At 45.3% G+C, this 13206-nt stretch overlaps 2 protein-coding genes across 2 annotated transcripts in view; one reads left to right on the top strand and one right to left on the bottom strand.

Annotated features, from left to right (window-relative positions):
* The window catches only part of HIRA (histone cell cycle regulator), a 73310-nt gene extending 65209 nt beyond the window's left edge, over nucleotides 1–8101 (bottom strand). The window contains exon 1 of the mRNA XM_080918772.1: nucleotides 7851–8101. Coding sequence (XP_080774898.1) covers nucleotides 7851–7887 — 37 coding nt within the window. The 5' untranslated portion in view covers nucleotides 7888–8101. The remainder of the gene's footprint in view (nucleotides 1–7850) is intronic.
* A 674-nt stretch (nucleotides 8102–8775) lies between these two features.
* On the top strand, nucleotides 8776–12970 carry MRPL40 (mitochondrial ribosomal protein L40). The gene is made up of 4 exons (XM_080919413.1): nucleotides 8776–8910; nucleotides 9586–9669; nucleotides 11413–11571; nucleotides 12455–12970. The coding sequence occupies exons 1-4, from the start codon at nucleotides 8858–8860 to the stop codon at nucleotides 12777–12779; spliced, it is 621 nt and encodes a 206-aa protein (XP_080775539.1). The 5' UTR covers nucleotides 8776–8857; the 3' UTR covers nucleotides 12780–12970.
* The last annotated feature ends 236 nt before the right edge of the window (nucleotides 12971–13206 follow it).

The raw sequence follows: 13206 nt of genomic DNA, 5'->3' as shown, positions 1-13206 counted from the left end.
CCCTTTCACGCAGACACATGCCTACACATAAGTTAAAAACGAACTTTTCAAAAAGTAAATAATAAGCACAGGACTTAAACAATAGCCAGGAAGCAATGAATAGATTCCCTTTCTCTGCAACCCTGAAATCCAAATCCCATCACTTTCGTCATAACGAAAGTTACTAGCCAGCAAACTATAAAGTGACAAATACTGGCAAGAATGTGGAGAAAAGGGAAACTTTGTTGGGATTTCAAAATGTAAAACATGGTATCACCATGACATCAAAGTTTGAGGGCTAATTAGAAACAGACTATTATAATCCAGCAATTCTACTTCTGAGAACCTATCAAAATACACTGAAAACTGAGTCTTGAGAAAAAGCCAGCCTGAATTATAAAGCAAGACTGTCTCTAAATACAAACAAAAGAGAATGCTGGAGCAATGGCTCAGCAGGTAAGAGTACTGGCTGCTCTTCCAGAGGACTGGGGTTAGTGCACAGCACACACAGAGTGCCTCATAGGCATCTATAATTCCATCCTAGAGAAAGAATCCAATGGATGGGAATAAAAGGCCTTAACCGCTCAGTCTGATTTAGAACCATTCAGCTCCATACATACCCACATAAAATCATCTTATCGGGTCAACTTATCAGGTCATTGCCACCTCAATCAGATACAATCATCTCTTGCCTGGATCACCCAGCTATCCCTCCTCACCAGGCCATCTGTGGCTCTTGCTCCACCTCCATTACAGTTCATCATCTGTCTGCACCACTTCTCAAATGTATACTGAGTTACTCCCAAGAGTACCCCCAATAATCCTCCTAGTATTGCTTAGTCCCTATCTGTTGTTCCTCTCCACGATAACCTGCCAGCTCTCTGTTGATGGCTCTTGCTTACCTGCAGTGCTGTTGTCCGTGCCGTTTTCACACTACAACATACTTACTATCATCAAACTTGCCAGGCACACACTGGTGGCTTCCCATCCTTCTCCTAGGTGTCACCTGCTAAGCAATTACTCTAGAAGCTTTTGCCCTACACCACCTCTTTCCTGTGAACAAGATACTCACCCCCAGCCCTCTAGATGGATGGCTTCAGTCTGGGGAGCTGTTTAGTTCCGTACTGTTTCTAGCTTTTAGCACATACCCTGACACATAGCTAGCCCTTGGTATTTTTCAAAGAGGTAGATTTATTGTATTCTCTGCAGTATGGTCTTTGGAAAGTGTCATAGCCCTGAAGCCTGCTCCAACAAAGATCTATCCTTGGTCCTCAAAGGAGACTTGCCACCCACCCCTTCTGTCTACTGCTCATTACCTGCTGTTTTCCAGGGCAAACTTCCTATAAGCTCAGTCTGTCTTATGTTGGTTAATACAACTGGCAGATAGTAGGTTTTCTTTTTGTTGGGGTAAGGGTGTTCGGCAGTTGCTTCCTATCTGTTCTATTTATTCTATTTCCCTTCTTAAAAATAGCAAACTAGGGCTGGAAAGATGGCTCAGTGGTTAAGAGTGCTGAGTGCTCTTCCAGAGGTTCTGAGTTCAAATCCCAGCAACCACATGGTGGCTTACAACCATCTGTAACGGGATCTGATGCCCTCTTCTGTCTCAAGACAGCTACAGTGTACTTATATATAATAAATAAATAAATCTTTTAAAAAAATAGAAAACTATAAGGATATAACCCATCTTCAGGGTCCTTAAACTGTGGGTCACAACCCCATGTGTGAGAGCCACAAAAAAATCAGCAATAAAGGATTTCTGATGTCACAATGACTCAAAATCAACCCTGTAGTGGTTTTACGTGCTTCTGGCAGTTCCTGCCTGTGCTGCACTGCACCTCACTGCACTCTCAGTTCTAAATATACAGCATGCACACTTTCACTGCACATGCAATAGTGCAAGGTAGCAGCACTTGAGACATCTCAGCTCACACTCAAGACTACCCACTTATGAACCATAGTGCTTTTACTGTGCAGAAAGCTTCCAGCTACAGAAACGTGCTGGTTTGAACTGTATTGTGTCAGAATGCTTGACTTTAAAGTTGCTATTTGAGTTTTTCATTTCAGTCTCACAAGAAACAGTCCAAGCAGTTTTGGCTTGGCATTAATGTAGTATTTCCAACAATTCCTGAAATGTCCTTAAACATATTTCTACACTATATATTTTGCCCTATGTATTTATAGAAAGTAGTTTTCAGCATTGGCAATTATAAAATCAAACCATCAACTCTAAAAAAAGTCTAAGATTCTTCACATCACACAATATCAACTATTCACCTGAGTCAACTCTTCATGTAAAAATAAACATAACCATCTCATTAAATTCATTTGTCTTCAACAAATGACAAAATTATTTATCATAAGAATGTTTGAAAATAAAATTATCAGTAAATATCATATACTTATATAGACAATTAAAAAATTGGGTGTAAAGTGGTCAAGAGTGGAAAAGTTGCCAGGTGTGGTGGCAGCACACCTTTGAGCCCAGCATTCAGGAGGCAGAGGCAGGCAGCTCTGAGTTTGAGTTGAGGCCAGCCTGGTCTACAGAGTGAGTTACAGGACGGCCAGGACTACACAGAGAAACCCTGTCTTGAAAAACCAAAAACAAAGGAAGAAAGAAACAAAGAGGGAGGGAGGGAGAAAAGGAAGAAAGAGAAGGAGTGGGGAGAAAGAGGAGAAGAAGGGAGAAGAGGAGGAGGAGAAAGAGAAGGAGAAGAAGAAGAAATTTCAATCCTAATAGGGCTGGTAAGATGGTTCATGTCTATCTTACACTTCCCACAGGCCTGAATTCGATCCTTGATTTCCACAGTGGCAGGAGAAAACTGTCTAAGAGTTTGCCCATAAGCCCTTGCTTTCTCGGCACCCCAACACACACAAACACACACTCACATACACACATACATAAATTTCTCAAATTTAAGAAGCCCTGAGACAAAAATGTTTTGGTATCACTGGAATCTCCAGCAGAATCCACCAAAAACTCTGATCTGTAAGACATAGCTAGGACAAGCAAGAAACAAGTCAAGGGGGCTGAAGGTATGGCTCAGAGGTTAAAATCACTAATAGTTCTTTCAAAGGTCCTGAGTTCAAATCCCAGCAACCATGTGGTGGCTCACAACCAACTGTAGATCTGATGCCCTCTTCTCGTATGTCTGAAGACAGCAACAATGTACCCATATACATAAAAAATAAATATATATATTTAAAAAAGAAAAGAAAAGAAACAAGTCAGGGGTAGTAGTTACCCATCCACCAGGTGCGCTTTATCTCCTCCTTCCAGGATCCAGTACACATAGGTGTTCACTCAGTGCTTAGTATATTCCAGGCACCATTCTCTCTTTGGGAATAAGGCATTAGCAAAGACAAAGCCTCTGTCTTCAGGAGCTACCTTTCTGTAGGCAGGCTCTAATGGGATTCCAATTTTACTTTACTAAAGTATCTGTTCTCGCAAATATAAGCCAATAGGCAACAGGAACCAGTGCAGAAGGCATATAACCTAGATGATCCAATCAGGCTAACAGGGAAGACTCAAGGCCCAAGGCTGGAGTTCAGGTCCCTTTCTCCTGTTCCTCACAGAAAGCAGGGCTTTGATTCCCCCATGACCAGAGAATTCTCAAAAACCAAATACCAGAAGTTTCTCCAAGCAATGCAAATGAAATCTACTAGGTCAGAAGTTCCAAGGTACCAATCTCCAAGCATAATAACACTTCTTATACCAAGTGTCATATGGTTTCTGAAAGCTGTCCTTCTGAAGAAGAGAATGATCCTCTCCAGGAAGACAAGTGGTCAGAGGCAATTCTGAGATCACTATTTGTCAAGTTAGGGGGAAAAAAAATCCCAAGGTGGTCTAGGTACAATTACTACCTAATTTCCTTCATAGCAGGTAACATCTTGGAGAGGGCCATAAACTCAGCCTCAGTTTCCATCAGCGAACTGTACTACTACAGATGTTCTCTCCTGATGTAAATTATACAGAATCTTAAGAGTAGTTCACTAGCTCACAGGAAGAGTCCTGAAATAGGTCTTCTTCTGGGTATATTAATGTAATTTAGCAAGTTAAAAAGCTAAAAACCCTCCATCTTCCTCTTTTATCATCCAGTGTGAGCCTGTCCTTTGATTACAGACTGGCTACCACATTCAGACCCATTTAGTCTTGCAAAACAAACCGGACCCAGAAGCCCCCAGCAAATATCTTGTTAGGTAGAGGTAGTATTACATCTTCAGTAACTTAAAAACTCCTTGGCACTCACATGCAGACCAGGTTAGGAACATTAGCACTCATGCCCCTACCAAGAGATTGCCTACAACAAAAGGTGGACAGAAAAACCAAAGAAACCCTAGGGTTTTGCTAGCAAAAAGGGCAGGCAACCCAAAAAAATCAGCAGTACCTTGCTGATCTTGACAAAAACATAAAATGTGTTTGCTTGAATTTTTAGACCTCCAGATCTGTGTCATTTGCAAAGTCTCTCTTAGCCTATAAACAAATACTAAAGTAATTAGGTTACACCAGCAATATCTGGGTAAACAAATCTGGGTCAATGCAGACAGAGCACGAATCTCTTCCAACGCATACCCATAAGATCCAAGATTGGGACAATAACACCAGGCCCTCCACTTGGCTTCACTGGTCAAAGCCAGAGAATGCCCAGGTGTAACTCCCAGCTGAATAGCACGACTCTCCTTATAAGCTGAAAGTGCATGTTCAACCACTTATTATATTAAAATTCTAAAATGAAAAAAAAATGTGTGTACATGCACACACAAACACAATATATACATATAGATAGATAGATAGATAGATAGATAGATAGATAGATAGATACCTCAAACTCACCGCAGCCCTTCTGCCTCTTGGGTTCTGGGTTTATAGTCATGGGCCATCATGTACAGCTGATTGTTGGGGCGGGGGGGGGGGGCCTCAGTTGGTAAAATGACCAGAATTCTGTCTCTGGCACCTACATAAAAAACCAGGTGTCATACCATACTAGTAATCCCAGCACTTGGGATGCAAAAGACAGGAGTGTCTTGAGTGATCATTGGCCAGTAAGTCTAAACCCAAAGGATAAATTCCAGGTACAGTAAGAACACTGTGTCAAAAAGGGAGAGAACAACAGAAGCCTGACATTCATCTCTGGCACATATACACAGGCACAAACATACAAATAATAAGCCAACAGACAAATATGTGAATGTCTGAGAGAATTCCACTAGGGGCTCAAAAGATGGCTCTGTGAGTAAAGAGCATGCAACACAAGCATGAGAACCATATAAAACCCCAAAACTCTCCTTCCTCAGTTTACCTAATGCAGCATTTACTATGTCTCCCGAATGCTTGGACCTCTTGATACCGGCTGTCCAAGAACACTGTCTCATTTATTAACATTCTTTGCAGAGACACATCTACACTTGGAGACAAGCCCTTTTTAACTCAATCTTTCTGCCTCAGCCTCTCCAAGTACCATAACTATAGGTGTGTGCCAACCACAACTAGCACCTAGTACATAACCTTACTCAGAAGTAAAACTTATTTTGACCATGATTTTTAAAAATGTGTATGCCCAGGTATGATGGGGCAAATGCCTTTAATCTCGGCACTTGAAAGACAGAGGCAGGAGGACCTCTGTGAGTTCCAGGGCAGCCTGGTCTACTGGGAGAGTTCAAGGACAACCAGGGCTAGCCAGTGAGATCTTGTCTCAAAAAATAAATAAGTAAAATACAGTCAACAAGAGTACATCTCAAAACAATCTGTGGAAAGTATACTGCGCATAACATCAATATAAGTAATAGATAATAGTTATACTGCATCATGCTTTAGGACCAATCTTTTATAATAAGCACAAGATGAAGAAATATGTCTTTTTACATGATTTTACCAAGGCCTAAAATTAGTAAAACCCAAGAATCCTTAACTAGGAAATGATGTTATCATGAAATCAGTCTGAATCCACATCCAAGGTAAATTACATTGCAAAATTACAAATGTCAAGACTTAAAAACATGCTGATAACCATAGACATCTCAGGCATCAGTAATGCCCAGATAGTTTTGGTTGGGGTAACTGAACAGTCATAGTGGTAGGTACTGCTGACATTTAAGTAAGGATCACACAATGCACAAGACAGCTCCTAAAACAGTTGTGACTGAAGATGGTTATCATGCTGAGGCTGAAAAATTCTATGTGAAAGGTTTCTCTAGTACTGGGCCAAAATATGAAGACAACAAACACCTCTCTTTCTGCCTTTACCTCTTCTAGCTGCCTACCTTGTGTAAATGGATCCCCTGTTCTCTTTTTCTCCTCTCTCTGAACTCTCAGACCCCAGAGTTCATGCTGCATAATGAGACAGGAAATGCAACTGCTGAGTGAGAAGAGCAGGAAGTACAACCCTCCAAAGCAGTAGGTCTTATATTTACTCATCCAAAGGACACTTGATTCTGTCAGCTACTACCATTCAGGGTCTAGCTAGGAAGCAACTCCCCACTACTCTTTAAAAGTATGCTTAGTGATGATATGTAATAGCATCTCCAAAATAAAGGCAATCTAGAGAAGATTACCTTTAGATTTTTTTTAAATGAAAAAAAAAATTGCTTAAGTCTCAACATCTTTTATCATGAATAATCATCACTTAGAGTTTTTATTTTTAAAATTTCATACAATGTTTTTATTATATTCTTTCCCCTCCCCATCACCTAGATTCCTAATGAACTTTCTGAGCTCCAAACTTAAAAATCTCTGTTCTTAGCTGAACTTCACAATCATACGATGAAGTGCAGAGAACACATATTCAGACTCTGGACCACCATTTAACTTCCTTGTGGACACCCCCCAAAAAAAATGTTTGGCTGTGAATAAAAAGCACCCCGGGGCAATTTAAAAAAAAAAAATTAAAAGGCCACGTGGATTTTTAAAGAGGGAAAAGCATCTACTCGCCTTGCTTTACACGCGCGCGCTCGGACACAACACAAAACTGTAGCTCCCTCTAGATGCACTACAAAGTAGAAAGGAGGAAAGACTCTTCTTCCCCTTTCAGTAGAGGGTGGCTGCTTCCCATTGCGTCCTTCAGGTCCTTCCAGAGACTCAAGTACTAACAGCTGGGGTGCGGGAGGCGCGGGGGGGGGGGGGAGCTCTAGCTCTTCCTTGCTCGCTCGACAGAGCAAAACCGACTCCTGCAGTAGTTCTCGACAAACCTGGATGCCACCGGCTGCTTTGTACCAACCATCTGCACCAGGTTGTAAGAATCTGCTTTTTTGAAGTCATTATCACTTATCCAAAATCGTTCGTCTCCTGTGCACCACCGGCCCTGATCTTAGTTTAGTCATGCTGAAGCCCCGACCCTACATTCGTGGTCTCCGTAGGACCTGAGCCCAGGCCCTTCCCATTCTAGGACCGCAATAGCCCGAGTGGGGGCACTGTCACAAGCTCCAGGCCTCAGAAAGGGCAATACAGCTAGTAAGTATCTCGTGCAGATTCTAGATCTTCACCGAGACCCTGTAAGGCCACAAGGGGGATGTCGCCCCAGTTTCATACTCTCAACAACCATCTGAGCACATACTGGATGGTGAAGCCGGGTGGCAGCACCAGGTCGGTGCCTAAGCCGGTTCACTGGAGCCAGGCATCCCAGACTAAGGGTGGGCGGCGCAGGACTCAGCGCCATTGCCTGGGGCGAAGGCGGACTTCGCTGCCACCAACTCGAAGCACGTGCCCGGTCTCGCCGGTGTCCCAGAGTCGGGGACAAAGTCTGCTGCTGCCTTTCCTGCAGCTCCAGCACCCGGCACCGGTGTCTGTTAGGCGGGCAGGACTTGAGCAGCGCCGTAAGACAACCTCAAACCCCACCCCGATGCAGGCTCGGCCGCCCACAACTCCTGCGTGCACTCACCATTGTGGTTGACCCAGGTTGGCTTCAAGAGCTTCATTGTTCGGCCGCTGCCGGGCTGAAGCCAGAGCCGGGTCCCTCAGCACGCCTGGGCCATGGAGCCGCCGCCGCTTCCTCCCGCTCCGGCCGCCGCCCACCCTTGCCCTCAGCGCCGCCGCGCCATCGCCGGCCCGCGCCCCCAGCCGCCGCCACAGCCGCCTCCTGCGCTCGGCCGCCGCCGCCGCCGCCACAGCCGCATCCCCTGCGCCGCTCCTCCTCCGGCGGCTCCGGGGCAACGCCGGAAGTCACGGCGCGCACCTGCCAAATCGCCCCGGCGGGAAACCGCTCCCTACGCGGACCGGGCCGCCTCGGTTCTTCGGTAGACGGGGAGGGCGGGGATACTCGCGCTGGCACGGACGCGACCGCTGGTGAGGCTTGGTGTGGGCAGACTGTCAAAGTCTTGAGGTCCCGCCCGGAGATGCAGAGCCAGTGTATTGTCCTGGTCTCTAGTTCTACCTCCACGGCTCCGAGTCCAGCTTAGTAACTAGCTTCCGCCATCCATCAACTCGCGCTATTGGGCATCTCGCGAGCGCCAGCCAGGCCGGCGCCAGCTTGCAGCTAGCAGCAGACAGCAGCGGTCCTGGGCTCGACTGCATGCATAAAGCCTGGTGGAGAAGGATAGGGGGCCAGATGGGCGTCTTTATTGGAAGAGCGGGGCGTTTGCATAGACGTAAACACATAAAGGCCAGGCGGAGCAGAGAGCAGCAACGCCGGCACTTGGGCAAGGGCGGCAGGAAAGTAACGTAGCACCCACAGGAGGCGGAACGACCGCAGAAGGGCGCTGCGAAGTCGGCCGCGCTTGCCGGAGGCGGGGCTTCGTCAGGGGCGAGGCCAGCTGTGGGCCCGCCTCTTGGAGTCCGGGACCCACGAGTTCCGGGCAGAGGCCTGACCCGCCCTACGCGGTACCTCAGGTCGGAGCGCCCAGGGGCGCGCTCCCGGAAGCTGCCCGCCCGCGGGTGGCGCGAAGAGCTATGGCTACCTCTGTGCTGCTGTGTGCTGCGCGGGTTCTGCGGCCTCGGAGCTGGTGAGTGTAGCCGCGGGTGGCAGAATACCGAGGGAGCGTGCGCGGGCTCTGCACCGTAGCTGCTCCTAGGCGCTCGCAGATTATTTCTAGAATGGCCCTACCGCATCTGTTGCGGATGAAAATCCGAACTGGGAATGTACTCACTTGACAGGCTACTTGCCTAACAAGTGTGAAGCCTAAGTCTGTGACCACACACACACACACACACACACACACACACACACACACACACACAAAGAAAGGAAGAGAGAAAGATTGGGTGTGGTGGCCTACCCCTGCAACCCCAGCACTGTGGAGGTGGAGGCTAGATCCGAAAGTCAAGGTCAACAACTGCATATCACGTGTAAAACCATGGCTATATTACATCCTATCTTTAAAAAGAAGGGGGAAAATCCTGCCGGAGCGAGTAAAGGCTCTGCCCCAGTGCAAAACGGAGTTTTGAAAAATCCTCACTTTGACCTTGCTGGCCTAGTACAAATGAACTAGGCATGGTGGATCAGCTGAGGCAAGAGAATTGCCTCGAGTTCCAGGATTGCCTTAATTAGGAGACTTTTGTCTGAAAAATGCAAAATAAATATTTACAAACATCCTTCAGGTTTTGGGAAGCCCTATAGTTATGTGTGTGTGCCTTCTCTTTTCCCAAATAGATCTTTTACGTACCCTTTTCCCCTTCAGGATCGCTGGAACCTGCCAGGCACAAGTCAGACACACCCACCAGAGAGCCTCCTTGCTGTCCTTCTGGGAGCTCATCCCCATGAGGTAAAATTCAACATGACCCTTAGTTCTGAGGGTATGAGAAACACATGCATGCATATGACCAAACAAAGCAAGACCGTCCAATCTCTGGTTAGCAAATTTCAGTCTATCAAACTAATAGTTAAAGATTTATTTATTAAATATATGGGAGTACACTGTAGCTGTCTTCAAACACACCAGAAGAGGGCATTAATGGAACTTTGGATCCTCTAGGAACTTTGGATGCGTTCTTGGGACTTAATTTAGTTATTTTAATGCTAAAGGGTTTGCTTAAGTTTTGTTTTGTTTTATGTGTATGTGCCTGGCATATATATATATATATATATATATATATATATATATATATACACATGTGTTTTGGGTACCCTCAAAGGCCAGTCAGGGGTTACAGATCACCTAGAGTTACAAGCAGTTGTGAGCCCCTGATGTGGGTTCTAGGAACTTCAGTCTTTAAGATCTACAAGCACTCTTAACTGCTAAGCCACCTCTCTGGCTTAGGTTTGATGATTCCTAATGACATATTTCGCCTGGGAGATGTGTTCCTAAAAGTAAACCAGATAATTGCCAAAATTTAATATATGGCTATTTTTTTGAATGTGTTATGTCTGCATGTATAGGCATGCATTGCATGCCTGGTACCCACAAAGGCCAGAAGAGGGTCCCAAATCTCTTGGAACCAGAATTAATGATGGTAGTAAGCTACCATGTAAGTGCTGTGAACAAAACCCAGGTCCCCTGAAAGAGCAACAAGTGTTCTTAACCACTGAGCCCAGAAATTGATTTTATTTAATTTGAAAAGGAAATAAAGACATGGCAGTCACTTTTACTGTCCTGTCTCCTTTAGTCTTGAAGCATTTTGTAAATCACAAACTCACTCAAAATGTGAATGAGCTTTTCTTCCATGTTTTTAGCACATTCACTTCTGGGGCAGTTTTTTGTTTTTTGTTTTTGTTAAAGATTTATCTATGTATGTGAGTACACTGTCCCTGTCTTCAGACACTGGAAGAGGATCCCATTACAGAGGGTTATGAGCCACCATGTTGTTGCTGGGAATTGAACTCAGGACCTCTGGAAGAATAGTCAGTGTTCTTAACCACTAAGCCATCTCTCCAGCCCTTAGGGCAGTTTTAAGATGCACCTGAATCACAGACTGACACTTCCAAGCTAAGAATGTAGCTTGGCTTGTTGGACCCTTGCCTAGCATACACAAAGCCTTAAATTAATACCTGGCACTATAGTACTCAGAGTAGTAGAAAATGACTACGATGACTATGCCGGAAGTCTGGGGGTAGAGACTACTGGAGTAGGATCAGAGTTCAAGGACATTCTTGACTATATAGCTAATCCAAGGCAACCCAGGAGTAAGAATCAAAAAGGAAAGTTGTGTGGTGGTTGCACACCCCTTTCATCTCAGCACTTGGGAGGCAGAGACAGTTGGAGGCCAGCCTGGCCTACAGAGTGAGTTCCAGGACAACCAGGACTATACAGAAAAACTCTCTCTCAGAACCCCTCTCCCCCACCCCACCCCCCAAAAAAAAGAAAGAAAAGAAACAAGCAACACTTCCTCCTAGTAAATACCTGCCCTTTTGTGCTGCTGCCTGGAACTGATAGGACCCATACAGTCTTCATGAAGACACTGGGCTAAGCTCATGGAGTTAGGACTGTGTGGACAGTATACATACTCAGATGTGTGAGGCACTTTGTTCAGCATTGGATCTTCCTGACACTGATGTTTGTCCCCACTAGAGCAGAACCTCTGCGGAAGAAGAAGAAGGTAGACCCTAGAAAGGATCAAGCAGCAAAGGATCGCTTGAAAAAGAGGATCCGAAAACTGGAAAAAGCCACCCAAGAACTGATTCCTATTGAAGATTTTATTACCCCTGTGAGGTTCTTGGATAAATCAAGGTAAAGGTTCTCCTCTGGGAAACAATCCTTAATGCAAAGGAATTCCCTCGAGTAGTTCTAACTGAAGTTCATGTCTGTGATAGGAACAGGTGAGTAGGCTTGACTTGGCCCTGCCCTGACTCTTTTTCATCTTGATTGTGCTTTTTGGGATTTGGAGGAAGATCCAGGGAGTTTAGATCAGCTTTGCTCCAAGGTCTGTGGTGTTTATGTCCATGAGTGTAGGCTGTGACCCCAACATAGGCCCTAGTTCTGTAGCCTTCATCCCATCACCACAGTAGAAAACTCAGCTTCGTCTACAGGTGCTCAGTTAGTGTGTTGTAGGTGTGTTGTGTATAAGATTAGCAGCTATGCTTTCCTTAAAAAGTGCAGTTTATAAAACCTTACAAGTTGAGAAGCACCGGTGCTTTTGTGGTGTTCTAGGACCAATTGGTGTTTGTTTCATTTTTCTTCTGTACCTGAGCTCACCAAAAGGAGGATTTGCCTGAAACAGTATAATTCTCTCCTTGTGCTGGAGGAAAGCAGCGCTGCCATGTTCTACGCTGTCATCTTTTCATATGCAGTTGTCTGTTGGGAGTATGTTCATATGAATGCAGGCATCCTTACAGGCAGCAGACGCTCTGTGGTTCAAGTTATAAGTAGTTGTGAGCCACCTAATTCTGGTGCTGAGAAAGAAATTCTGGTCTCTAAGAACAGTAAATGCTCTTAATCTCTGAATCCTCTCTTCAGCCCTGACATTACATTCTTAATATATCCCCATATTTACTATTTTCCTGAGCCCCAGTTATGACTGGCAGTAGGGCACTTAAGTCATGTGCAGTCACAAGGGTCCCTCTGCAACAAGGTCAGTTCTTTGGCCTCACATGTTTGGACGATGTGTTCACAGACAGCGACCTCAGGAGGCGCTTTCTTTTGAGGAGAGTGAGCGGAGAGCTCTTCTGCTGAAGAGGTGGGCACTGCACAAGCAGCAGGAGCATGAGATGGAGAGGGACACCATCAGAGCCATGCTGGAAGCCCAGCAGGAAGCCCTGGAAGAGCTGAAACTTGAGTCTACAGAGCTCTATGCCGAGGCCATAAAGCGGGACGCCGGCCTATTCCCCTTTGAGAAAGAAGGGCCGAATTACACACCACCTATCTCTAACTACCAGGCCCCTGAAGGCAGGTACAATGACATCACCAAGGTGTACACACAAGTAGAATTCAAAAGATAGAACTGAAAACGGCTGTCCTCAGAACATGATGGCCCTAGGATGGACTAGCAATATAAAGTCTACTTTCCACGGATGAGTCATCCCAGGAACAAATAAAGGGTAATCAAAAGTATCTCTGTGTTTATTTTAATCAAAATGATTTCGCCTAAATTTGACTAGGGTTTTCAGATGATGGCAAAACAGTGACAGACAAGAAGAACCTTCCAGAGGGGATGTGGCTGAAAACTAAAGAGTTCAGTTGTATTCTAAACTGTTTGCAGTTTTCACCCAAAGGTAAAAAGCATTCTGGGTAAGTGTGACAGAGGAAGCTGGACCTTTGCTGGGGACAGCTGCAAAGTTTCCTCTTGGGTTATCAAGGTGAGGAGGGGCTTTCAAGAGTGGAACAAGTCAGAAACAGTAGTGAAATCTGCTTTGGAATCTTCCCTCC

The sequence above is a fragment of the Micromys minutus genome (assembly GCF_963924665.1).
Source record: "Micromys minutus genome assembly, chromosome: 7".
NCBI lineage: Eukaryota > Metazoa > Chordata > Mammalia > Rodentia > Muridae > Micromys > Micromys minutus.
Note: the sequence above shows the minus strand (reverse complement) of the source record. Positions and strands in the feature narration are given on the sequence as shown.

Excerpts from the sequence above, each read along its gene's own strand:
- MRPL40 (XM_080919413.1), top strand. The coding sequence starts at position 8,858 with ATGGCTACCTCTGTGCTGCTGTGTGCTGCGCGGGTTCTGCGGCCTCGG. Across the intron at positions 8,911-9,585 it reads GTTCTGCGGCCTCGGAGCTG|GATCGCTGGAACCTGCCAGG; the intron begins GTGAGTGTAGCC and ends TTTCCCCTTCAG. Across the intron at positions 11,572-12,454 it reads AGGTTCTTGGATAAATCAAG|ACAGCGACCTCAGGAGGCGC; the intron begins GTAAAGGTTCTC and ends ATGTGTTCACAG.